Source organism: Protopterus annectens, chromosome 8.part0, assembly GCF_019279795.1.
Source record: "Protopterus annectens isolate FY-2018-M chromosome 8.part0, PAN1.0, whole genome shotgun sequence".
NCBI classification, from domain to species: domain Eukaryota; kingdom Metazoa; phylum Chordata; order Ceratodontiformes; family Protopteridae; genus Protopterus; species Protopterus annectens.
In genome coordinates, this window is record NC_056741.1 from 1,981,549,481 (window position 1) to 1,981,575,972 (window position 26,492).

The 26,492-nt window shown below is 40.8% G+C and overlaps 1 protein-coding gene across 2 annotated transcripts in view; it reads right to left on the reverse strand.

Annotated features, from left to right (window-relative positions):
• Positions 1 to 26,492, reverse strand: part of CNGB1 (cyclic nucleotide gated channel subunit beta 1) — a 734,247-nt gene that overhangs the window by 617,376 nt on the left and 90,379 nt on the right. Inside the window, exon 4 of one of the 2 annotated variants that reach the window (XM_044081527.1) lies at positions 21,771 to 22,019. In XM_044081527.1, the coding sequence (XP_043937462.1) occupies positions 21,771 to 21,996 (226 nt within the window). In that variant the 5' untranslated portion in view covers positions 21,997 to 22,019. Of the gene's footprint in view, positions 1 to 21,770; positions 22,056 to 26,492 lie in introns of both variants that reach the window. The other variant, XM_044081526.1, reaches the window with a different exon arrangement.

Consider the following 26,492-nt stretch of genomic DNA (forward strand, 5'->3'; position numbering starts at 1 on the left):
TAAGGGAGGAGGGTGGGGTAGCAGTTGGGTAGTTGATGAAGAAGGTAAACCTTGGCAGCAGCTGATCTTGTCATTAAGAAGTCTTGAGTATGGGGATACAGAGAATTTACAGGTTTTCTTTTATTTATTTTGCAGATGGGGAAGTATGGAGATGGCATTCACTCACTGGTTTAAGGTCACTTGATGACCTTTGAAGGAAGCAGGCCCCAAAGGTGATGGAGGTTGTTGCAGTGGATGTCTCAGACGCTAGATGGTGTGCAATGAGTTCACAGATGAGAGACCGCAGAGTGAACATTCAGTGGATTGACAGAAATGGATTTGAAAGGTAATGGATTCTGCTGGGCTGGATGTTACGATTGTTTGAGTGGGGCACAGGGAGGTGGCCGTTAATGAGGGAGTAGGTGATCTTACTTTATTCAATGCTTATTAAGGCACATCAGATTGGTGCAGGTTAGGGTAGTGTAAGGGCAAATGATGAGGTATGTTGGGAGCAGGGTAAAGCAGGGTTGGGGATTGTTAAAGGGAGTCTGGGGGTTTTTGCAAGTGGGGTGGAGTCACAACACTTATATGACCATAAGAAATTGTTTGTAGAGGGCCGATGATTGACATGAAGTGGGAGTTGTTCCAAAAGGTGGTAATTTTGGGAGATGAATTTGTCCCTCGAGTGGTTTTTGCTACTGTCACATACCAGGTTAAAGTCTCAAGAGTGAGCCTCACTGATACCATTTAACTTGTGTTTCCGGCTGATATGAGGTAATTTGGTACACGTATAACTCAAGAATAGGCTGGATATGTGAAGAACTGGGTGTTTTGTTGTTTACACTGAAATCAGCCTAACAAGCCATTGTTTGGGGATTTCATGCAGAAGTAGGTCATGTGTTAATTCCTTGCCAGTTACAAAGGTAGCAAATGGAAGGAAAGCTTTAAATGGAAAGCCAAGGACAAGCAACAGGTTAAGGATACAACATGTTCTGTTTGAGTTAGAAGTTTCTTCTCATATGTAGGCCATGTTCCAACTACTTAATTGTTGCATAGGTAACATATGGGAAGAAAAGCTTGAAGGGAAAGGCCAGAGATAAGCAGCAGATTAAGGATGTTGTTTGTGGCTGTTGGGTGATAAGGCTTTTGGAGTCCAGCAGTATCATGGTAGCCAGGTCACTTTGGTAGTTTTGGGTGGGGTTAATAATTTGGTGCATAGTACTGTGGCTGCATGAATGATAAGGTGAACAGTTTATATGGCATTATGTTATAGATGTATTTTAGTCATTCAGAAGGTGGTTTGTTGGTCAACAAATGGTAGGATGCTCATTATGTTTTTTGTTTATGCTGGGTAGTTGGTGTGATGGCAGAATTGCTCTTAACTTGAATTGGGAAAGGAGTATTTCTTTTTGGACATTATATACTTTGAGGGGAAAATAGGGCTGCAGTTAGATGTGATGGTAGGCTATGGTCCTTGTGTGGTTTTGCATAGTTTAAGGTTTTGATGTTGCTTTTGGCAGGGAATGTCCTGGGACTCATTACAATGTTAATATTTGCAGTGAGAATAGGTGAGAATTTAGTTTCTACAGAAGTTATGCAAAGTTACTCATTTTAGTTTTAGAGAGGGATCATTGGTGTACTTCATCCATTTAGTCAATTGGCAAATTTTGGTAGTTGCATGGCAGGGCTTTTGGGGTGGTTGACAGGGATCCAGCTTTGTGTAGAGATGATGGGTACATCGAATGATGTTTGACTTAACTCCCCTAGGTTGTTGGACATTTTGTAAGAGGGAGAGAGAACAGCCTGGTTAGGCTGGTGGGCAGAGAAGAGTGACAGGCTTGCCCTCTTCTGTTCCCCCTCTGGTGTTGGATGTTCATTTCAATGAGTTGGGAGCAGAAAGTGAGCAGCTGGAAGCTGCTTGGTAAATAAAATAAAAATAACGCTGCTTATTGATTGGATGTTTAATTCGATAAGTGGTAAATGAAATGAGTGAGTGGACACTGCTTCATAAGTAAATGCAGTGAGTGGTGAGATGCTGCTGTGTAAGTAAAGTAGGCGAGTGGAGGTATGCTGCAAGTGGAGGTCATTCGGTGTGATGTGTTTATTGAAGGGGACCAGGACAAATGAGGTTTGGTAACAAACCAATTTGTCCAGGGACATATTTGGGGGGGGTTAGCTAATTATATTAGTGGGAGTTAAGAGGATAAAGGGGGGTTTAAATGGGCATGAGGGATGATTGGGAGGCATGTGGTAAGGGTAGGGAGGGGGCTTATGGGTTTTATGCAAGTGTAGCTGGGAACGGAATGACATTTTGGTATGAACTTGCTACCTACCCTCCCTCCCCCTTTTTTGGTGGAATTGAGCAGAGTATGGTTATTTTATCAGTCTGGGTAGAGCGGAGAAGAGGGACAGGCTTGCCCTCTAGTGTTCTCCCTCTGGTGTTGGATGTTCATTTCAATGAGTTGGGAACAGAAAGTGGGTAGTTGGAAGCTGCTTGGTAAATAAAATAAGCAAGCTGAGGTAAGGATGCTGCTTATTAGTTGGATGTTTAATTTGATAAGTGGTAAATAAAGTAAGTGAGTGGATGCTGTTTCATAAGTAAATGCAGTGAGTGGTGGGATGCTGCTGCATAAGTAAAGTAAGCGAGTGGAGATATGCATGCTGCTTACTGGGTCAGGATGAATGAGGTCACGCTGTCCTGATTAACATTATATGTATTATGCTGTGATTAAGATCAAACTATGCTATGGTTCAGTTGTAATTAATAAATATTGGTTAACAAAGTTATGTTTATAGAAGATTAATAAAGGTCATCAAATGTCATTTGGTGTGATGTGTTTACTGAAGGGGACCAGGACAAAAAATTATTATTGTGTATATTGGGTATGATAAAAATTCTTATTTTGATGTATGTTAAAAATATTACAAATAGGGAATAATAAAATAATAAATATTAAATAAATAAAAAAATTAATTGTTGAAAATGAAAATGTTAAAAATTTTCTAATTTGAATCATAGCTTTGAGGCCCTGCATTTTAAAACTGGTTTTGTAGAAATGTAGTCATTTAATCCTAGGGCAATGAAGGCATTTAGTCTGAATTGCCACAAGATTTCCTTATATTGTAACATATTTTTCCCAATCACCGCCCCTAGGGTCTATATTGACTTGCTCCAAGATACCGAATAAAAATTCATTATATGCTGGTTTTGCTAATGTATGTTTGTATAAAGCATTGATGGCTTTTTTGGTTCTGATGCTGTATATGTGTTTGTAAATACATTTCTTTAGGGACCTTTCTGTTTTCCCTATATAAACACATATGGACTTTTTACACATTGCAAAATAAAAAATACAATTATTACAATTACCTTTTCTGAAAAAAGTTATGAAATGTAGTTTGTAAAACTGTATTTTCATCCTCAAAGATAAACTTACAATAGGCTCAACTACCACATTTTTTGTGCCTCCACCATGTTTTTTTTTCTTTTTGTAGCTCTTGTTCACTTCAAAAGTATTTTTTAAGTTTCTTCCTGTTTTAAAGAGAAATTTCAGTCTGTACCCAAAATTCCAACCAACGCTGGATTAAACCGTAACTTATTCCAGTTATTTGAAAAAACATATCAACTGCAGCATGGTTAAATTCAACTACCACAGCTTTTTGAAAATTTTCTTCAAAAAAAGAATGTTCTGTTCCCAATTCTGTACATGTAACCCCTAAAAGACATTTATATCTTGTTCCATATCCTGTGATAATTTTCTGTGAAATTTCAGAAACAAGTTGCCAAGGATATCCTAATTTTAATGAATACATATTATATAAATTTTATCTCATCTAGGAAGTCATCATAACTAGAGGTCATTCTAGCAGCTCTCACATACTGCCCTTTAATGATGTTCCTTTTTGTTTAAATGGGTGTGCACTCAAGAAAGAAAATAAGAATTTCTAAAGGTTGATTTTCTATGAATTCTATCCTAGTATCTAAATCGTTAATCCCCACTTTATTAACACAGGATGTAAATTTCATAAATGTAGAAGCGTGGTTTAAATAATCAAGAATAGCCTCTATAGTGTTCTCTGAGCCTTCTCATACAATAAAGATGTCATCCAATAATCTTGTGTCTAATTTTATATGCTTCCAAAAGTCAGATTTAAAAATAAACTTCTTTTTCCAAATTAGCAGGACTAGATTTGCATAAAGAGGGGTACAAGATGCTCCCATGGTGACACCTCTAATTTGTTGGAAGGTTTCACCTTCAAAAAAGATGAAATTATTCTCTACGACAACCCTGATAAGTTCCAAATATAGATTTATGTCTTGTCCTTTTAATAAATCAAAACTGTTCAGGCTGTTATAAAAACCTTCATCTAGTGGGATGGAAGAGAACAAATCTACCACATCAGTAGTAAGAAAACCTATAGTGTCAGAAATAAGATCCTGGGTTAACTTTCCTAAAAAAAAACATGACTCTTTTAACATGTGTGAATGTATATTTGTGGCAACTTTTAAAGATTTATCTAAGTAAACAGCAATGGAGGGGGCATAAATCCACTGGTTGCCACTATCGGTCTGTAAGGAGGATTGGTGGTCCTTTTGGGGATCTTAGGAATTCCAAAAAAGGATGGAACCCTGGGGTTTTCCACTTTTAAAAATCATAGGTTTTAGGGGTGATCCTAGCATCCATAAGTAGATCTTCTAGTACAAGGTCAATTTTGTGGTTGGCAATATTAATTTTGTTTCTGGATACTGTAAGGTATGTAGTAGTATCCTGTAAAATCTGAAACATAATAGATGAATAATCTATCATGTCAATAAGCACAGTACTTCCTCCCTTATCTGGTTTCATAGTTATAATATCAAAATTATGAGACATTTCGCCTAACACCATTGCTTCTTTCTGAGTAAGACTGTATTTTTAGTAGCATCTCTTATTAGTTGAAAATTTGCAAAAATCAGCCATACATGCAGCCTCAAAACTTGAACAATGGGATGGAGAGGGGGATTAAAGGAAATTTTTTTGTATACAACATTGTTTTTATAATCCTGAAAATTTTCTTGCCCTTCAAAGATAAGTGCTAAATTAATTTTTCTTATAAATAATTTTAATTCAATCAAAAATAGAAAAATGTTCTAGGGTGATTGAAATGTTACTAAAGTTATAAATATAACCATTTAGGAGTGTGGGTCACCCCATCTGGATCTATTATAATTACTAAGGCCGTGTCTTTCTTTTTGCCTTCACCTGGGGTTTCCCCTTCATTATATGTATAAATAAAAGGATTTGATTTTAAATCTAAAAGCAGTGATTTTAAATGGATTTAATGAGATTTTGCTTCTGGTACCTGACTGTATTTCCAGATTTCAGTGAGCCGTTTGTTCCAAGTTTGCGAATAGAATCTTAGATATCTGTGAATGCCCAGAGAATGCTGTATCCTTTCCTCCCAATTCTGTGGTTTGGGAAAGAAGGGTGGTAGCTTTATTGCCTGTTTCAGAGACAGCTCATTCACTACTTTAGACATGAATGAAGGATTAGTCCTGAGGATTACCTTCTCTTTGTGAAAAATAAGAAAGGGAAGAATTTTCATGAGTTCATAAAGCTCTGAAACTTTCCTAGCTGATGTAAGGATCAGTAGAACAATACAAGTACCGAATCTGAGGTTTGCTGATGTTGCTGGTTCAGAAGGAGGTAAGATAAATTTCTCCAGCACAAAGCTGAGGTCCCAAGAAGGGGCAGTGGGCTTTCTAGGTGGTCTGAAATGCAGGACCCCTTTAAGGAATAACTTGACCACATATATGAACATGTGAAGGGCAATGACAGGTAAGCAAGTGGAGATTGCTGACAGGTGGGCTTTGATGGAAGAGTAGGCCAGACCTGTATGTAAAAGTTCACACAGATATTTTAGAATGGAAGGTAACTCTGATTGGTTGGGGTCTTATTCGTTTCTTTGCCACCAATAGGAGAATTCTTCAGGCTTCCTGGAGAACCTTAATAACATCCTTAAAAAATGGTGCCTTTAGGGAGTCAGAACTCTATCATCCACAGAGTTAGATTTAAGGATGATGGATTGGGGTGAATCAGTAATGCTTTCTGTTGTGTGATGAGATCCACTTGGTGTGGCAGTTTGTAGTACTTTCACCTGGCTAGAAGAAAAAGAATATGTTCTTGTTAGATACTTAGAAGAACTCTTAGAATGTGAGATAGAATGAAGGCATAGAGGAACTTCCCTTTTCACTCAAAAGAGAAAACATCTGTCCTCCAAGCTGCGGAGTCCCTGGTGCAAAATAGTGGAAGCTGTTTGTTGGTTGATGAAGGAAACAGGTCTATCTGAGGGGCTCACAAATGGTGAAAGATGCCCTTGAATACCTGTCTGTTCAGGGTCCATTCATATGGGTCCCTCTAAGGATCTGCTTAAATTGTCTGCTAACACATTATCCTGTGATTGGATGTAAGTGGCTGTGAGTGACATGTTTTTTTTTTTTTTTTTGGGGGGGGGGGGTTTGGGTGGCTAGGTCATAGACTATCCATGCCATCCTGAACAGTTGCTAATATCTGGTCCCTCCTCACTTGTTTATGTGCCCCATTATTGTTGTGTTGCCTGTGAACTCTAGTAGGTACCCACTTTCCAGAGATGTGGAAAGACCTGAGGAGCTTGGATGATGGCCATCATTTCCTTTGTATTGATGTGTTCTTTTAGTGGTATTGATTTCCATCTGTCCTGTACTCATTGGGTGCCTGTCCAGGTCCCCATACGTTGGCTGAGGCACATGTGTGCATTTTCTGAACTTGGGCTGGAGGAATGAAGGGGACCCCTGGGTTGAGTTTCACCTGATCCTTCTACCATAAGACTTCATTTTAGAGGCAGGGTAACAGGGGGATCACTGTGTCCAGATGGTATGTACTGAGACCAAACTGCTTTCAGATACCAATGGATTTTGCTTATATGCAGTCTGGTAGGGGGAGCATTAGGACAGTAGCTTCTATGAACCCCAGAGTCCTTAGGATCTCTCTGGCTGAGCATTGGTTGAGGGAGGCAAGGTTTTGTAAGGAGTTTGTTAAGTTCTGCACCTTCTCTTGAGGTAAGTAGGCCTGCATTATTTTTATAGTCTGCTTGTAGACCAGAAAATCTAGACCTGTGATGTCTGCAAGGAGGATTTTTTGTAGTTGATTGCAAACCACAACTGATATAGGATGAGGAGGAGGAGGAGTGTGAACTGAACATGCTGCTGGAGAATTTGTGGTGAAGTAACTTGTGTTAACAGGTCATCTATGTACAGAAAATCTGAATTCCCTGGGTTTGGTAGAAGGCGACCACTGGTGTCAGACACTTTGCAAAAACTCTGTGACACTTTGTGAAAACTCAGAAACTTTGTGAAATGCTTTTTCTAGGTATCTCAATATGTGGTTATGCTATTTGGATGATTGTTGGGTAGTGTAGTGTGGATCTGTTGAAATATGGGAACATTTTATATAATACTTGAATTCTAATAGTTATGGGTTGAGGTTTATTGGAAACTAGATTTATGTAATGTTTATTTCTTGGAACTCAATATCACTAAATTGATTGATGGAAAAGTGTATATTGTAAACTGTTTACTAACAATTCGTTACTGCATGCTTAGAGTTGCCATCCTCAACATATGCTTCAGAATATTCCTAAATCTCAGTTTTTACAGTTAAGACACATATGTAGCACTGAATGACTTTTCAGCAGGAGGCCTCAAGTATGAGAAATAGATTCATATGCAGGGGATATCCAGAAAGTGTGGTCAAATCTGCTTATGATATAGCTTTGCAGCACTCTAGGGACATTCTTTTAAATAATCCAGATGTGAGTGAGGCTTTAGTTAAACAAAAAGTGGATGATGTTTCAGCTAAACCCCATTAGATTACTACTTTTGGTTCTAATACTTTTAAGTTTAAAGCTGTGATTAATAAATATTGGCACATTTTGAAAGCAGAATCTTTTTTAGTCAATATTTAGACAAGATCTGCCTCTATGGTTATCACAGAGGCAGGACGATAGGTGAATATCCTTCCAGCTTTAAGATAAGTAAGGGTGATACTTATATGACTAGATGACATAAGTTTTCTGGCTGTACATTTTGTGGAAACTGTTCATATTGTAAAGTTATGTTTATAATTAAGTCCTTCACTTCAGTCAATACCCCTAGGGTGTTTAATATCAGACACTTGATTATGCATATCCGTGAGTGGGTAGTTTACCTAGCTGTGTATCAGTGCAGAGCCTTTTATGTGGGTCAGACTTCTAGACCCTTTAAACAGAGAAAAGCATTGCACTTGAGTGATATTCAGTGTAGATGCCCAAGAAGTGGCGTTTTATATAAACATTTGTTAAACCACACAACTGCCCATTTTATTTTTGTAGGAACTGACATGGTGGTGAGTGAGGGTTTGTCTAATAAGCACAAACATACCATTTTATCTTGTAAATAAACAATGTGGATCATTCATCTAGTGGCAATGTTTAAACCTGGACTTAATTAACATTATTAATAGGATCTGATGGCTTTAATTTTCAGCAAGGCTTATGGTTGTTATTTATGAGTCAATATATGCTTTTTTGTTAGGTGAAATACATTATTTGTGATTATGATTTGGTTATGGTGTGTCTGTTTCTTTAAATGAGGACTTTATAGGTTACATTGTTGCCATTTCCTGTTCACACACTGATGATGCCATGGGGTGAAACCAGTTTGTGTTTTGTCTTCTGCCATATATTCATTATTAAAATGAGTTATTCCATGTATCCTTGTAGGGCTTCTTTTGTATTTTAATTTTAATTTTACTGTTGGTGACAGTGCTGGAGAGTTTGGTGTGAAGATATATATATATATATATATATATATATATATATATATATATATATATATATATATACGCACACACACACACACACACACACACACACACACACACACACACATACATATATATATATATATATACACACACACACACACACACACACACACACACACACACACACACACACACACATATATGTATATGATTCCTTTATGTATGCTTGAACTGACTTAATGTCAAACAAAACATAGTGACCAAAAATAAGAGTGACCATACATAAGGCCAAATTACCAAAACATTAAATCTCTGAAAGAGCAAAAAGGGAAACAGTTTCCTTTTCCAGTCTTCAAATTAACCCCTCCCCCAATAGCACTATTTATTTGTATGACTAGTGGCCCTGTAATAGTAAGTTTTTTTAAGGTAAGGTGTGGGGTTAAGGCTGAGGCAAGGAGAGTGTTAGGGTTAGAGTTAACATGCATTACTGAGGTAGGGGGCTTCACAAATAAAACTGTGCTTACTACTGCTAAGACCGAGGTCTACTAGAGATGAGTTAGTGAAGCTGGTGAGCAGAATTCTTCTCTAATCCAATTCACTCAAGTTGGAGCAGTGCACTGGGAACCAGAATGTTCCCCTGGTCTGGCTTCTATGTCTCTAGTAGACACAGACAGCCTGTAAAGTCTTGATCACCTATGCCCAAACGTATATATATATCCACTAAAATAACCCTCAGGTATCAAAACTTGTCAGATATATTTGGGAAGCATGGTTAGACTTAAAAAGGCCGCCCTGGGATCATTAGTCTACTAATCACCCGTGAACCTATAAGGTTTTATTTTAGACACCAAAGAGAACTGAGAAGGGGGTACAATTCACTCTGTTTTCCAGCTTACCTCCCAGTAGCAGTCATGCCTCAAGACTGCAACTTGAATACCCTTTCAAACATCTGAGTACTGAAAGATTAGTTGGAAATGAACTGACCTACACACCTTCAACTTAGTCACATAACTTTACAAGTATACTTAATCCTATATTCAGGATCAAAGGCAGACAAGGATGCAAACATCTTAATGCTATGTCTCTGCTTCTCTCACCTACTCAGTTATAAATGCTAGATTTAAACATTTTGTTTATTTAGGTGATTTTTGCACAAAGCATGGGAAGAAGTTAATAATAATAACTGGATTAAAAATTAAATATACATACAAAGAAACAATAAAACAAATTAGAACAGAGTAATTATTTCTGACCAAAACTCTGTGAAATAACATCTGTATACTTATGGGAAGGATATTCCACACTTTTGGGACAACTTGTATGACAAACCTGCCTCTTTCTGTTTTATTGCCTTAGCTCAATTATAAATGCTATGTTCTAGTAACATAATGGTTTAATTTATACTAGTAAATCCATACCTAACAAGGATATGACACTCGTTTTTTCAAAAGTCTGTTCAGCTCTTATAACTGTATAGATGACCATGAACCTCAAATGATATTATCAGCAAGTAAGGAGATTATTTAGCAATTTTTTCTACCATGTCAAACTGGTTAATTTCCATTCATGTGTAACTGTACAGACAGGCATGATATTCCAGGATATGTCTAATCAGGATGTTAACAAGTTTACAAATACAGTTCTATCTTTGGTGCTTATGGTCTTAAACAGCAGACCTAACACTTACAGAGATATATTCTTAGTAACCATAGAACCAAGCTTAAAGCCCAGCCTGTTGTGAATTATTAAACTCAAATCTTTTCTCTTACAAAGTAATGTTCTGCTGTATTTACAGCACAAGTATTACCAAAAACATAAATTGCATTTGCTTATATTAAATTTAGGAGCATGCAAACAGGTTCATCTATGGATTTTGTGAAGATATTTAGAGTTTCAGAATCCCTTACATTTTATAATTCGTGCAGCAATGCAATGATGGTTGTGATAATTATCAGTTATGATTGCACAGGAGAGCTGAGACATATGATTTTACCTGGGCAATGATCACCAACATAGTAAGCAAACAGTCTTCCTGAACAGTATGGTATACTTATTAGAAAACTTCCCAAAAATGTTAACACTTTTTCAAAATCATCACATGAAAACATTGTTTCAGATTTTGTAATGAATCCAACAGTATTTACCAAACTAATTCCTTAAGTGTTATTATCCTCTGTGTATCACTTATCCTAAAAGATGTTCTGTCTGTCAGTAGGATCCAGGACGAAGGTTAATGGTGTAAAATGTGCAGGCAGACCTAGTTAAAGAACAGTCATGTAAGTAAACTTTCCATAAAATAAATGTCTGACTAGATCACTGTAGCAGTAGCTTACACTATCTGGGATGTCCTACTAAGGACTGTATCAACCAGCCAGTTTCTAAAGCCTTAGGGCACCTTTCACAAGTCCTAACCACTGTAGTACCAGAGGAGAGCAGTATAATATGAATGGCCATGGCACCAAAATTCCAGAGCTGTCTCGTCCCAGAAGAGGGAGGCCAGAGACCTGCTAAAGAAGAACAAAAATAATAAAAATCCTATGCCCCTGGCATAAAACAGCAAAAAAGATGGTGATGAAGGGAGGAAGCATCTACTGCAACAGTGATCTATTAGAATATCTACAGTTATGGTTAGTTTACTTATACAACTGTGCTGTTATGATTAGATTACTGTTGCAATAGCCCAAGCTATATGAGGCAACTACCAGAGCTAATAAAGAAAGGGAGGAACACCCAGCTAAAAAATCTGGACATCTAATTAGCATCAAATATAAATGACAATTAGCACATAACTCTTTCCACTTGCAGAAGGAATGTGGGATACTATTCAGAAATGCATGTTTAAAAAACAGTGCGACAAAAAAGATGGAAAATATAAGCACATTATCAAAGATATAGTATGAAATCTGTAGACTTTAATGAACTGTACTGCAAAATTTTACCATAGAATCTCATTTGTTTTTGCTGTCAAAAGGGAGATGTAAGATACAGGGTTTTTTTTTTAATTATTGTTGCTGCTAGAATGTTTGGTGTGTAGTATGTTTTTTGTGTACTAAACAGCTTCAAAAATGACATGCAATGATAGGGATTCAGAAAATTGTGTGAAGGGTGTAAATCAAGCCTGAAAATAAAGGTATATCTCCAAAAAAAATGGAATATCCTGTGTGGGGGTAAATCAGGCTTAAAGTAGGAACGTTCCTCCAAAATAGGAAGAGTTGAAAAGTCTGTCCAGGAGAGCCTGGAGAAAAGTCCTTGGAAAGCCTGCTTTGGACGTAAAGAAGGAATTTAGTTTGTAGTGTTTGGGAAAAGTGTGTGTACAGATCATCAAGTTCCTGCCTCTACTATATTTCTAGAATCCTCCCTTTTCCAAAAAACAGATACATAGACACAGCCCAGGTAGAATGGGCTCTGAGTTTGCCTGAAAGTGTCTCATTATGGTGAGAATAACAAAAAGCAATAGCATGAGAACCATTTACAAATTACCTGTTTTGACATGAATTGTTCCTTTTTTACCTTCATGGGAAATAAACAGTTTAGCAGAAGACCTGAATATTTTTGTCTTGCCAGTGTAGTATCCGAGCTACCTGTGGACATCCAGAGTGTGTAAAACTTTTAGTTATGTACTCACCATAACTTCAGATGTTTGGGATCCATCTCGCCTACATTCTGAATGATGGGTTCGGAGCCGATCCCTCGGCTCCGACTCGGCACGCTTATGCCAAAGAGCGAAGTCTCTTATTGGCTGAGCTTATTATATCCCAGGATGCACCACTACCATTCCCCCAGATCTAGTTTGTCCGCATACATGCACACATGCATACCCTGCTTATATAACATCGTCAGATGAAACAAGATAAAAACAGTAGAGCTCAAAACCATTCAATCTCTTCTGATCTGCAAGGCAGGGGGAAGGAGGGTGGGTATCAGGAATGGAGGCGAGATGGATCCCAAACATCTGAAGTTATGGTGAGTACATAACTAAAAGATGTTATGTGATCCTATCTCGCCTACATTCTGAATGATGGGACAGCGTCCCTAGCACCTGAATCCTGGGTGGCTCACTGGAAAACACTCCTGAGTACCGTGGAACCAAATGAAGCTCGTCCTTTAGATGCCACATCCAATTTGTAGTGGGAAATGAAAGTGTGCGGGTTGGACCAAGTAGCCGCAGCACAAATTTCGAAATAGCGAGCTTGGAATGAAAAGCTATAGAAGTAGCCATAGCTCTGGTAGAATGAGCTTTGATAGATGATGCAAGTTGCTTATTCGAAGAAGAATAGGCCTGAGTTATGCAATCTCTGATCCATTTTGAGATTGTAGCTTTTGTGATGGTTTGGCCCAATTTATTATCTGAGAAGGACACAAACAACTGGTCTGACTTACGAAGTTGCTGAGTCCTGTCTAAATAGAAGCGTAATTGCCTGTGAACATCCAATTTATGGAGAGTGTATTCTGCTTCATTAGAGAATTTTGGAAAGAAAACTGGTAGTTCTAGAGATTGTTGAAGACAGAAACTAGAGCAGACCTTTGGGACAAAGGATGGATTAGGCCTAAGTGATACTCTATCTTTGTGGAAAATCAAATACGGTGGTTTAATAGACAGGGCTTGAAGCTCTGAGACTCTTCTTGCCAAGTAATAGCCACTAAAAATGCCGTTTTCCATGACAGATATTTTAACTCGCATGTAGCAGCCGGTTCAAAGGGGGGAGATGTTAATGCGCGCAGCACCAAATCAAGATCCCACGGAGGTGCAGGATGAAAAACTGGTGGTCTTAACAGGCTCGCACCTTTAATGAATGTTTTGCATAATCTGCTGCTCATCAAAGGAGGATCCGTGGATTCATGGAATTTAGAGATAGCAGCTAGTTGAACTTTAATAGTTGAGACAGAAGATCCCTGATTAAATAGGGATGTTAAGAATTTCAAAACCTCTGGGACAGGAGCAGTGATAGGGTCTAAGCCCTTGAGTTGAGCCCAGATAGCAAACCTCTTCCACTTACTGAGGTACAATTTGTTAGTGGCAGGTTTGTGGGCCGAAGATAAAATGTGAACAACTTCCGGGTCTAGTGTGTGACTTCTAACTAAGGTTGGAAGTGGAGGAGCCAAGCTGTCAATTTCAGAGATTGAAGAGACTGATGCCAATGTCCCGACTGATGGATTAGCAAATCCGGGATCAGGTCTAAGGTCCACGGATCGTCCACTGCATGCTTTTTCAGGTAAGGAAACCATATCTGACGAGGCCAGTATGGGGCAATCAGAATCATTGAAGACCCTAGCTGAGAAGCTTTTGAATAACTTTGGGAAGGAGTGGAATTGGAGGAAAAGCATAAAAGCAACCCTGTTGGCCAAGGTTGTGCTAGAGCATCCATGGCTGGTACTTCCTGATGTGGAATCAAGGAGAAGAACCTTTGGCACTTGGTGTTTTGTGGAGTCGCAAATAGGTCGCAGCACGTCCCCATCTCTTGAAAACCTGGGCTGCTACTGCGGTTTAGAGACCATTCGTGAGGAGAGAGAATTGTCCTGCTTAATTTGTCCGCCAATACATTTGACTTTCCGGGATGTGGGTCGCTACCAAGAAGCGGTTGGTAGCTACAGCCCATTCCCACACTCTCATGGCCTCTCTGCAAAGGGGATACGATCTGGTCCCTCCTTGTTTGTTCAGATACCAAACCACCGACATGTTGTCTGTGTGGATGGCGATGATGCCCTGAGGAAGAAACTTGTGTAAGGCCTGTAGGGATAGAAGTACAGCCCTCATCTCCAACACGTTGATGTGGAGAAGAGCTTCGTCCGGAAGCCAGGATCCCTGAACTAGCCTGCCCAGACAATGCCCCCCCCACCCTATCTGGGAGGCATCTGTCGTCAGGGTAACCACCGGAGGGGGGAGAACAAAGGGTTTTCCCTGATCCAAGTTGGATGTCTGAAGCCACCAGCGAAGGTCCCTTTTGCATATTTCCGTAATCATGATGTGATGATTGAGGGAAGATCTTGAAAGGACCATTGAGTTGATAAGAGCCACTGAAGAATCCTCATGTGTAACCTTGCTAGAGGAACTAAAAGTACCGTGGCAGACATTGAGCCTAGAACCTGTAGGACCATCCTGGCTGGGGCTTTGGATCTTGAGATCAGAGCTAGAACTTGGCCCTGTAAAGTTCGAATCCTTTCGGCAGGAAGAAAGACACGCATCAATCTTGAGTCTATCTCTGCTCCTATAAACTTTATGCTGAGAGGGCAGCAAGACAGACTTTGACCAATTGAATGTAATCCCTAGGGAAACACCCAGGAGATGGTGGCTTTGAGGTTGTCCATAAGTAGATGCCTGGTGGTGGCAGTCAGGAGCCAGTCGTCGAGATAGGGAAACACTTGGAATCCAAGACTCCTCAGGTGAGCCGTCACTACTGCCAAACACTTGGTGAACACCCTGGGGCTGTGGTGAGACCAAAGGGCAGAGCACAAAATTGGTAATGACTGGCTCCCAGGCTGAAGCGCAGATACCTTCTGGACGCCTGATGTATCGGTATGTGATAATAGGCGTCCTTGAGGTCTATGGAGCACATCCAAACATCCTTCTCCAACAACGGGAGAATGGATTGCAACGTGACCATTCGGAATTTGGATTTCGTGACGGATAGGTTTAGTCTGCTGAGATCCAAAATTGGTCTCAGGTCCCCTGTCTTTTTTGGCACTAAAAAGAACCTGGAGTAATTTCCTGATCCGATTTGGTCTGTGGGGACCGGTTGGATGACTCCTTTTTCTAGCAGCTTTGAAGCTTCTGCGGCTGCTATTTCCCTTTGACTGGGTGGTGGGTCCGGGATTCTCTTGGACGGAGGGGGTGAGTACTTGAATGGGATGGTGTAACCTCCGGCAATTATCCGAAGCACCCATCTGTCCTGAGTGATTGACTCCCAGGCTTTTAGGTGCTTGGCAAAACGACACCCGACTGGCTCCGGAGCAGCACAGCCGGGCAATCCCTCATGTCGTATGGGAGGCTGAAGAGCCACGAAAGGACTCGCGGTCTCCAGAATTGCGGGGCCCTCTGCCGCCTCTGGGACGGCGTCTCCCTGAAAAGTTTCCCGCCCTCTGCCTCTGGACGGGAATCTTCCTGCTGTTGGGAGAAAAACTTGCGAGATTTTCGAACCACATTTTCCCCCCTCCTTTGGCCTTGGGGTAAGGCCGAAGGGAGTGGAATAACGGGCCCCTACGGCAGATAACGTTTTCCCTCTTGCTCACAGCGGGTAAGGGTGTCTTTCACCTTGGGTCCAAACAATGAGGACCCATCAAAGGAGCGTCGGCGAAGGAAGACTTGAAGGCCTCCAAACTGACACAAGCGGAGCCAGGCTTGTCTACGAGAGCAGCGCCTGTGCCTGCCGCTCTACCCGCCCCTTCGGCCGCATAAGAAATGAGCCTCATGGACGAGTTAGCAATTGGCGTGAGGATAGCCAACTGGGAGCTAACGGACTGGGCTAGCTGCTCAGGTAGGTTACCCGAGAGGAGTCTGACAACTCCTTGACCAGATCCCTCTGAAGCCTGGTAAAATGTGCCAAATAATTCAGAGACCTTAAGGTAAAGGCCGCTGAAGTCAGGGTGCGCTTCCGTACCTATCCATACTCCTAGACTCCTTATTAGGAGGATGGATGGACGTTGAAGCCTCTGCCACGTCCTGTTGTGTAGCAGATGCCACCACCATGGCATCTACAGCCACGCCTTTAGTAAGGAACTCCTTCTCGGGGAGCAGATAAGAATTTGTTTGGGCGAGAAGGGACTGGTTCCACGGTATCCGGGTGTTCCCACGCCCTTGACAAACTAAATCCAGAAGCTCGTCGAAGGGCGGAGACACCCAGGAGGCGGAGGGCTGAGCCCCAAAGGCCTTGAGGAGCACTGATTCGTCCGCAGAGGGGGGTTTGGACATCCAGCCGCCTCGTTGTTTGAGGATCTCTAAGATGTCTGCAAAGGAGACATCATCCGAGGACGACTTAGGGGACCCCTCCGCATCATCCATATCCGTGTCCGATGTAATAGACTCGGGGGAGTCCACGTGCTTCCTCTTGCACGATCTCTTCCTTGGGGGTTCCTCTGGAGATGACTCCGAAGAACCCTCAGGAAGAGGGGAACCCCCACTGGGGGTAACCTCAGGCCTCGGGGCTCCGCTGGCTACGGACAGGGAACTGCCAAAGACCCAGTCTCCACGCCCAGGGAAGGTGCTGGTAGAACCGGAGAGATGGCGAAGAGGATTTGGCCAGGGCACTCCTCATGGCCCGAAAGCCGGACCCCAGAATCCTGGGAGAATCCGGTCTCCGGGCCATGATGGCAGACGGAAGTCCCGCAGCAAGCACCGAGAGGGAGGCTCGGAACCGAAAGCATAGGTCCCAAACATCACCCTCGGGTCCAGCCGAAGAAGTCCAGCGTACAAACTCGGACCCGAGGGCCCGGGTTGGAGTAAGGGTCGGAGCCGACCCTGAGATCTCCACCGGCTCCAAGAGCACCTGCTCCACGGAGCCAAGCAGTCGGAGGAGGAATGTCAATGGGGTGGGTCATGGTCATCGGCTCCGAGGCCAACTGGGTCGGAACCGAAACAAATTTTGGAAGACTGGGGACTGGAAAAGTCTTTGGAGCACCCTGTCTATATCAGAATCCGACATTCTCGAGACCGAGAGGAAACAGAACGGGTTCGAGAAGACCTCTCCCTCGGCCCCAAGGGACTAGGGGACCGGCTCGAGGCGACTCGATGAGAATCGGCGCCGAGGAAACACACACACCAGATTCCATCGGTGCCGAGGTAGACTTCGCCGAGGAGGAAGTGTCTGAGCGGTCGACCCTTGTCGGCTCCGAGAGAAGTGGAGCCGGCGAAGGTGACGCGCCTCGATGCCCCAGCCATCGGCTCCGAAGCCCGAGGAGTCGATACTGGAGGCATCGAGGCAGACCGTTCCGACCTCGGCTCCGAAGTCTTTGGAGCCGAAGGAGAGGCCTGCCTAGGTCTCTTGGCAGTCGGATCCGACGGACTGGTCGGAGCCGAAGCCCTTTTCTTTTTGGCAGGAGTCGGAGAGGAAGCCAAGGCTTCTTCGAAAGAGGGTTTAATCAAGCCTTTGAGAATCAATTTATTTTTCCTCTCCTGGAGGACCCTAGAGGAAAAAGCGTGACATACGCTGCATGACTCCTGCAAGTGCTTTGCCCCTAAACAATACACACAAAGTAGATGGTCATCAGTAACAGACATCTTAAAAGCACATTTAGAACATTTCTTAAAGCCCGAAGGCCTATGAGGTTGAGACATGTTGATACACAAATCTAGTCACTCTGACAGGAAAGTACACTAACTTTTTACTACTGATATAAGCTTACAGTAATAAACAAAGCCAACTCTTCCTGTAAAAAGAACAGGTAACTCTAACCCAATTTGAACAATTATTAGAGACCCTGTAATTAAAATATTAACAGTCCGGGAAGGCCCTGGATGGAGGGGGGGCCGAAAACAAACTGAACCCAATCACACACAACAATTCCAAATCCAAATCGTACACAAAGTTAGCGATAGCTGTTAAAACAGCTTTTGTGAGCAAAAACAGCAAAAAACTGACAGAAAAGTTAGTTTAATAAACTACTTAGCCCAGCCAGCTCGAGACCACGTCTTCGCAGGGAAGCGGCAAACGAGATCTGGGGGAATGGTAGTGGTGCATCCTGGGATATAATAAGCTCAGCCAATAAGAGACTTCGCTCTTTGGCATAAGCGTGCCGAGTCGGAGCCGAGGGATCGGCTCCGAACCCATCATTCAGAATGTAGGCGAGATAGGATCACATAACATCTCTTCTTAGATTACTCTTCTTTTTGAGAGTACTTTTCTTTCGTCTTTAAACCTACCTGCCATGACATTATGAAATATTGTTTACCTATGTCTTGTTGTGTTTCCTGAAAAAGGAATCTGCACGGGAAGAAATGTTTCTATTATATTTTGGCAAGTAGGTTTGCAAAATCTGGCTAACTTCCTGTATTAACTTTCTCCTTTCAAAAAATCTTTTAATGACATTAGCAAAGGAAGGACTAAACAATACTTCTTTATCCAGGGGAATAAACAGGATCTCAGTTTTGACATCCTTGGTATATTCTGGGAATGTAGCCTGGCAAATCCTCTCATCACTGACTCAGTGGCAACTGCTGTAGAAACATCAACACATTTTAGTGCATGTTTGGTTACCTGAAACACAGATGATACTTAGTGAATTCAGAGATGCTTTAGTTAATGAAGATGGGCAATCAGCAAATAACTTTCTCATATTGTCAAAGAAAGCCAACAGAAATTTAAAAATGTGAGGCTGACAATTCACTATTCTGAATGCTAAGATGGAAAAAGTATACATTTTCTATCCAAAACTATTGCAGGTTTTTCCCCGGCTTGTTAGAAGGGATATGGCTAGCTTCTATAAGGGGTTTAAAAGAAGCTGATTTTGGCAGAGAAATAACTGCAGAATTTGACCAGGGATTAGAAAAAGGAATTTGTGGCACTGGGGTGCCTTATATAATTTATCAGTCTCCTGCATTCAAGCAGCTGTCTGGCAAATTGCTGCTTACAAAGAAAGCATCCTATAAGGCTGGCAACCCAGGTTGAACAGATATATGCTGACAAAAATGAATAATATCTTTGCTGGAATTCTTGCATTTCTTTTTGTTCCCACTGAAACAAATCATTCAGTCTGACAATAGTGTTAGAAAGAGATAACTATTCAAGTGGAAAATCTGAAGAATAACTTTCTTCAGAGTCAGATTCCTCATTCTGTGGTATGGGAATGTGTGAAACACAGTGAAAGTCTAGCTTCTGTCCCAGAGACTGGGAATCAGAATTTGAGAGACAGGAAAATATTTTCTTTTTTTCAGAAGATTTTGCACATAAAGACTGAAAGGCTTTAAGCAATCCTTTAGCAAAGCCTAACCAATCTTCTTTATCTGCTTTAGAAGAAGATAAATGTCTAATATTATCTTTCCGTTGTCTGGTAGATCCCCCAGTAAAAGAACATCTAGAAGGACAGTCCTTTTTCTGTGAATGAGGCTCCTTATTTCAACTTGCTGAAGGAAAATCATCCAGTCCCTTCCCTGATGCCAGAAAGAGTGGTTCTCCTTTACTTTACAAGGGCAGCTGAGCTGCAGAGAACATGTCTGTCTCCTGGTCCTTGGTGACTTCTCAAGAAACAGCAACAGAAGGACCAAGAGAAAGTGATGAGCAGTCCGAGGAACAGCAGATGGTCACAGCAGAGTAACCCATCAACAGCTGAGGTGAAGGGGAACCAAAGTCAAGAAAGAACCCTCCCAGCTAATGTTTTTCTTCTTTTGGCTCTGGGAGGGAATGATTGAGTTACTAGGACCCAGGTCCATGTCCTTGCCAAAAAAAACCAAAATGTATCTATGGAACTGTTCTCCCCAGGCCTCCGCTGAAAATGGACCAAAATCCAATCAGACTTTCCCGGTTAATAAATGTAAAATAAATAAAATAATAAATAAAACAAAAAAATGGCTAGCAGAGCTTTGAATAGTTGGTCATATCTCCTTAGAGAAAATTCAAGTTTTGAGGTAAAATTCTTTGGTAGAAAACATGAAAATACATGAGTCCTAGTCCTTAACAACAATTTTTGACAGAAAAGTGGCATTTTCCCTCACAAAAAATTATATAATATAAGGGATTCCCCACAGGAACCCAGGACTGCCTGTCTACAGGAAAAGTATTATGATAAGTGGCTAGTGAAACCTGGAAGATTTGGTTTTACCTCCTGACTGAAAGGTTAAGTTATGAGATGAACTGCTAAGTGACAACTACCAAACGCACTAACCTTAGTCTCAAACAACACTTTTTGAAAGAAAAGTAACTACTTTCCTTATAAAAAGTGATAAATAGTAAGCAAATCTCAATCAGGACACGGGACCATCTGTCTACCAAAAAACTTGACCAATGAGCAGAGCTTACAAGAGATGGTGAAATAACCTTACTAGAAAAGTAAGTTTTGAGGTAAAAAAAAATTGTTATGACAACTCCCAAAGCTTCAAGTCCTAGTGCCCAGCCACAAATTTTGACAAAAAAGTAAAACTTTTTCTCTCAACAATTATTATATTTGTAAAGCATTTTCCAAATGGAACCGAGACCAGAAAAATGAATGATATGAGGTAAAATTATTATTGTCAAACACTAAAAATACTAGTTCTAGCTTCTAGTTCGTAGTGTAACTAGGTTAGGGTAAAGGGGGTGGCTGCCTGGGTGTTAAGTGTTAGGAGTATGATCAGCTAATCTCGATTACTCTTCAATGCACACCACCATTTTTTGCATTTGTGGTCAAAACTAAAGCACTGTAATGTTCCAGGTGTGGGATAAACTGGAAGCTATCTGGCTGGTCTGATCCTTGTCAGGACAGCCCACATAGCATAGGCTACTGCAACAGTGATCAAATGATGACATCTAGATTTTGTTTAATAGTTATGACCTTTTTAACACATTGCAGAAAAGAAATACAAGTGATCTGGGCTTAATTTACAAAAATACATATTGTATCATACTAATACTGTTATATGTCTGACACATCTTAAGAGGATGGTCTGCTGCAATTTTAGTACCTGAAACCTATAAGACAAATCAAAGCAAAGAATAGATCTTAGGTGATATATAACATTTCTGAAATGTATGTCTCATACAGCTGTAAGAAGCAATGAGATCTAAGGAATGTGTCAGTTGAGAATACATAGCTTTTAAAAACTTTTGCAGGCATTTTAGTCATTCCACTTCAGTCATTCCATTCCCAAATAGCCTATAACTTTGATATGAGCAAAGTTCTGTATGGAACTACACAATGTCTCATTAAATTAGATATAGGATGCAAACTGGGATTATCATAATGAAATTATGACAACTTGACACCAAAATCACAGCACAGCACAACACAACACAACACAATCACAGCACAGTATACCACAGGAGACAATTTGGTGGCTCTTTTCACCTGTGTGATGGATGGGTGACCAGTCCTCCTTGACAAAGCTAGGGTTTACTACTCCTGATATTTGTCTGTGTACACTGAGGGGTGGAAGGCGAGGTTTTGAGGAGTGGGAGGTGGGGACATTTGGAAGTTCCAGGAGACTTTGTGAGGAAGAAGACGAGGTTCTGCATTTGAAGGATTCATCACGTACTAGTTTCTCCAGCTCAACCCCATGATTCTGCTGCATCATGCTGCAGAAAGTTTCCTAAGTACCTGCAGGAGAAGAGCATCAATCATACAGCATAGTATCTGAAACCAGAAGGAAACACCAAACATCAGGGGAAAGCTAATACATGGTCTCAGATTTTAAATAAATGTTAACACCCTGTGGGTCTATTAAATACTGTATTATGTGATGCATTGCATACTACAATACAACAATCTATGCATTGCATATTACATATTACTACGCAACAATCTTTGAATTATGTATTACTACACAACAATCTATGTTGAGTGAAGAGTCTCACATCAAAATAAATTAGCTGCTATTAAAGTGTTAGTGCTTCTGTGGTTTGTGCAGTCCTTCACAGTATTAATTAATGATTTGCATCCAGGTGACTACAAATGTATGTGTTATCTTTGGTTATGTGCACTAAGTAATTTGTACCGTGAATAGCAGCCATAAATAAAGTAATTTTTGTCAGTGCAAGTCAGATAAAAGCAACTTATCTCAAAACATCACAAAGGATCTAAAGATTTGCATTTTACTACAGTGTAGTAATTAGTGTTCTTTTTATTCTGAAACTAGATTTCTACTTGTCCTAAGTCAGAAGAATTTAACATGTATACAAATAGCAATAAACTGAATATTGTGTATGTTGTAATCAATACATTTATAACATAGCATATAAAATAATGAAAATAAAGTATATTTAATGAATAGATCACAGTGGCTTACAATAATCTACAAGAAGGTATTACTGACAGACCATGTTGCACTCCAACTGCTCTGGCTAAATGCATTTTGCAAATGATAGATCTTCAAAGCCTCTGAAATGAAGTCCAAGTGAGATTTTTAGGAAAGGGTAGAGAATTCCATAAGACCGGTGCAGAGAAAGGAAACAGTCTTACAAGCTGTAGTCTAATAGGTTAGTACTATGCTTATGGCCAAGAGACTATTGAGAATCCTGGTTATGTTGCTCAGTATTGGTGGGGATTAAGATGTTTTTCCTCCATATCCAAGATATACATTTGTGATCACTCATCCAATAATCCAGACAGGTATTAAGCATTGCTAAGGAAGTACTCTATGTAATAAGTAAAATAAACCTATTCCAGAAAGGGCTGGAAAAGTGACACACCAGCATGCATTGTTAATGTAACAATAAAGGTTTAATGCCTCTGGTGTGGCTGTTTGATTTCTGCTGACTCTGTTTAGGTGACGGAGTTCAAACAGCATGGCAGGTATTCACAGCACAAAGGGTTAAGCATAAATCACACCTCAGGAGCCTCTATGAGATTGAGTAGAGAGATATCAGAGTAGCAAAGGGTACTAAGGCCTGAAAAAAATACAATTTACACTAACATATACTTACAGCTAAAACTATACCTACAGTAACATCTGATTTTATTTCTTTTATTTTATCATTTGTGAGCTGATCAATAGTTCCTTTTCAGACATGGCCCATATCACAAGGGTGAGAATAAATGCAACACATAAATATACAGACAATTTAGTTTAGCCAACCAAATCACACATTTTTTAGCTGTGGAGGGAAACCAGTCTACCCGGACAAAACCAACACATACACGGGGAGAAAATGCAAACTGCACATAGAGAATGGCTGGAAATAAAGATTGAATCCTGACCTGTCAAGTTCTGAGAAGAAATATTTTCATTGAGTCATTCTGTATTATTGTTGCTGGAAGCCTTACCGACCACAAGCCCTTGGAGTGTACTGATCAAGCCATTGAGGGAGTGTGACATCAAAAGATAAGCAACATATTTTAGGGTAATATTACTCAGGAACATTTACCCCAAAAGATAGATCTTACAGGAGAGGCGTCAAGGTACTGGCAACCACAACAGATCTCAAGGCATAATTGTTATAGGAAATCAGGAACAATATTAGGCAAGTGATCATAGGAATTAGAAGATGCCTAACCAGATACACATTTAAGCAGACATACTTAAAAATTCTTGCCACCCATTACAAGTACTTAATAGTGATAATCCTCCCAAACAGAGCAAGGCTGCACATGATAATCCTGGTGCATATTTCTGTCTATCCATCCACGATAACCTTGGTGTATATTTCTGTCTACCCATCCAGTCATCAAGACTAACTTTAAAGGATTACAAATTTGTACTTTACCTGATCTGTACTGGTAACGTATTCCATAGGCATCGATATGTTAAGTTAGGAAACTATTTCACCAGTAGATCTTGTTATTTGCTGGTGAAGATTTAGGTCCCCAGTACAGGTGTTTGTAGGGCAAATAGTTTTGTGGAGAAATAGGAGCTCTAATAGAACTGGGTATTTAATGGCTGAAATAGCAAGACACAGGTCACCTCAGGTCAGCTAGGAGGATTTTAAGTATAAGAAGAGAGTCAAGCTAATATATCAAGATAGCTGAAGTATTAAAGACTTTAATTTTCATGGTTAAAAATCAATGTGGACTTTCTAGTTCATCAAAAGTGTTAGATTTCTACATACAAAAGAGGGCTCTGCATTTGATGATGGGTCTACTAAAGGAAGAGTACACTAGTAAGATGGCTGTTTTGGATGTTGAAGATATTCTCTTAGAAATTACTTATATCATAAGGATTTTCTAACTATGGAGGAAAATGATTTTCAGCTGTGAGAAAGTTGCCCACATAAGTGTCCGGGTATCTAATGACAGTCTCTGTTAGGGAATGCCACTTGTAACATACTTTGGGATCACCCTTTTGTCCCAACACTGCAATGCTGCATTTTTTTCTTTTTGCATTTAGCTTAATGGGTAACTGCAAATTCATAAACCCAGGCAGTCAGAAGGAGACAAAAGGAGCTCCTTTTGTCTCCTTCTGACTGCCAAGCTCCTTTTGTCTCCTTCTGACTGCCAAGCTCCTTTGGTCTCCTTCCGACTGCCAGCTCCTTTTGTCTCCTTCCAACTGCCAGCTCCTTTTGTCTCCTTCCAACTGCCAGCTCCTTTGGTCTCCTTCCAACTGCCAGCTCCTTTGGTCTCCTTCCGGCTGCCAGCTCCTTTTGTCTCCTTCCAACTGCCAGCTCCTTTTGTCTCCTTCCAACTGCCAGCTCCTTTTGTCTCCTTCCAACTGCCAGCTCCTTTTGTCTCCTTCCAACTGCCAGCTCCTTTGGTCTCCTTCCAACTGCCAGCTCCTTTGGTCTCCTTCCGGCTGCCAGCTCCTTTTGTCTCCTTCCAACTGCCAGCTCCTTTTGTCTCCTTTCAACTTCCAGCTCCTTCTGTCTCCTTCCAACTGCCAGCTCATTTTGTCTCCATCCGTCTGCCAGCTCCTTTTGTCTCTTTCTGACTGCCAGCTCCTTTTGTCTCCTTCCAACTGCCAGCTCCTTTGGTCTCCTTCCGACTGCCAGCTCCTTTGGTCTCCTTCCGACTGCCAGCTCCTTTTGTCTCCTTTCGTCTGCCAGCTCCTTTTGTCTCCTTCCAACTGCCAGCTCCTTTTGTCTCCTTCCAACTGCCAGCTCCTTTTGTCTCCTTCCAACTGCCAGCTCCTTTGGTCTCCTTCCGACTGCCAGCTCCTTTTGTCTCCTTTCGTCTGCCAGCTCCTTTTGTCTCTTTCTGACTGCCAGCTCCTTTTGTCTCCTTCCGACTGGCAGCTCCTTTTGTCTCTTTTGGACTCCCAGGTTTATTGGCTTTTATTTGGTTAGTTCTTCTTGCTGGGCATGCCCACTTTACAAGGATAACTGCAAATTCATCCCACTTTTGCATCCCTGTCATTCATGGGTACAGGAATCATGTAAATGTCCCAAGAAATTCTTGTTTGACCCATCTCTGGATTATTTATATGCAAAATATAAGGGCTAAAAACTGCCATGGGAATGTAAGGCTAGGCTTCTTAAGATCCTCACAAATCAATATCCTAGTAAGTAAATAGCTATGAGCCTATAAGTTTGTTTTTCAGTACCATGTAAGTAGATATTGCAGCTCTTTCTGGAGCTCTTTAGTACCAGTAGATGAGTGGATAAGAGTGCCCAGCATGCAGTCATCAGCACACTTGGTCAATCACACTTCAGGAGTATTGACTTTGATGTCTGGAAAATATATATGCACACTTTTAGTGAAGCCTCTTATTATACCTGCTTGAGAATTCTGAATAAGGGATAGCTGATGGAAGTGCCCCCACTCAGTCTGTTGCAACAGCCAAGGTGAGAGATGACAATGCTGTGCCTCAATACCACTATATCACCAGGTGGGATCATGTGTCAAATATGACAGAAGTACTATATTTTGAATTTAAATGCTTTAACTGTATTTACAGTATTACTAGTCAAGAGGAAGTTGCTATTTATTTATTTATGTATGCGTTTATGTATATATGTGTATATTTATTTATATATTTATTTATTTACCATTTGGTGACCAGGGTAGAGCTCTAATCCAGGCTGATTGTTTTCAGGCTCAGCAGAAAAATGGAGAATACAAAGTAATAGTAGACAAAGTAGTAGTTTGCAGTATGGGTGAAGAGTACGAGTATAATATCCAGCACGCAAAACATTATAACAG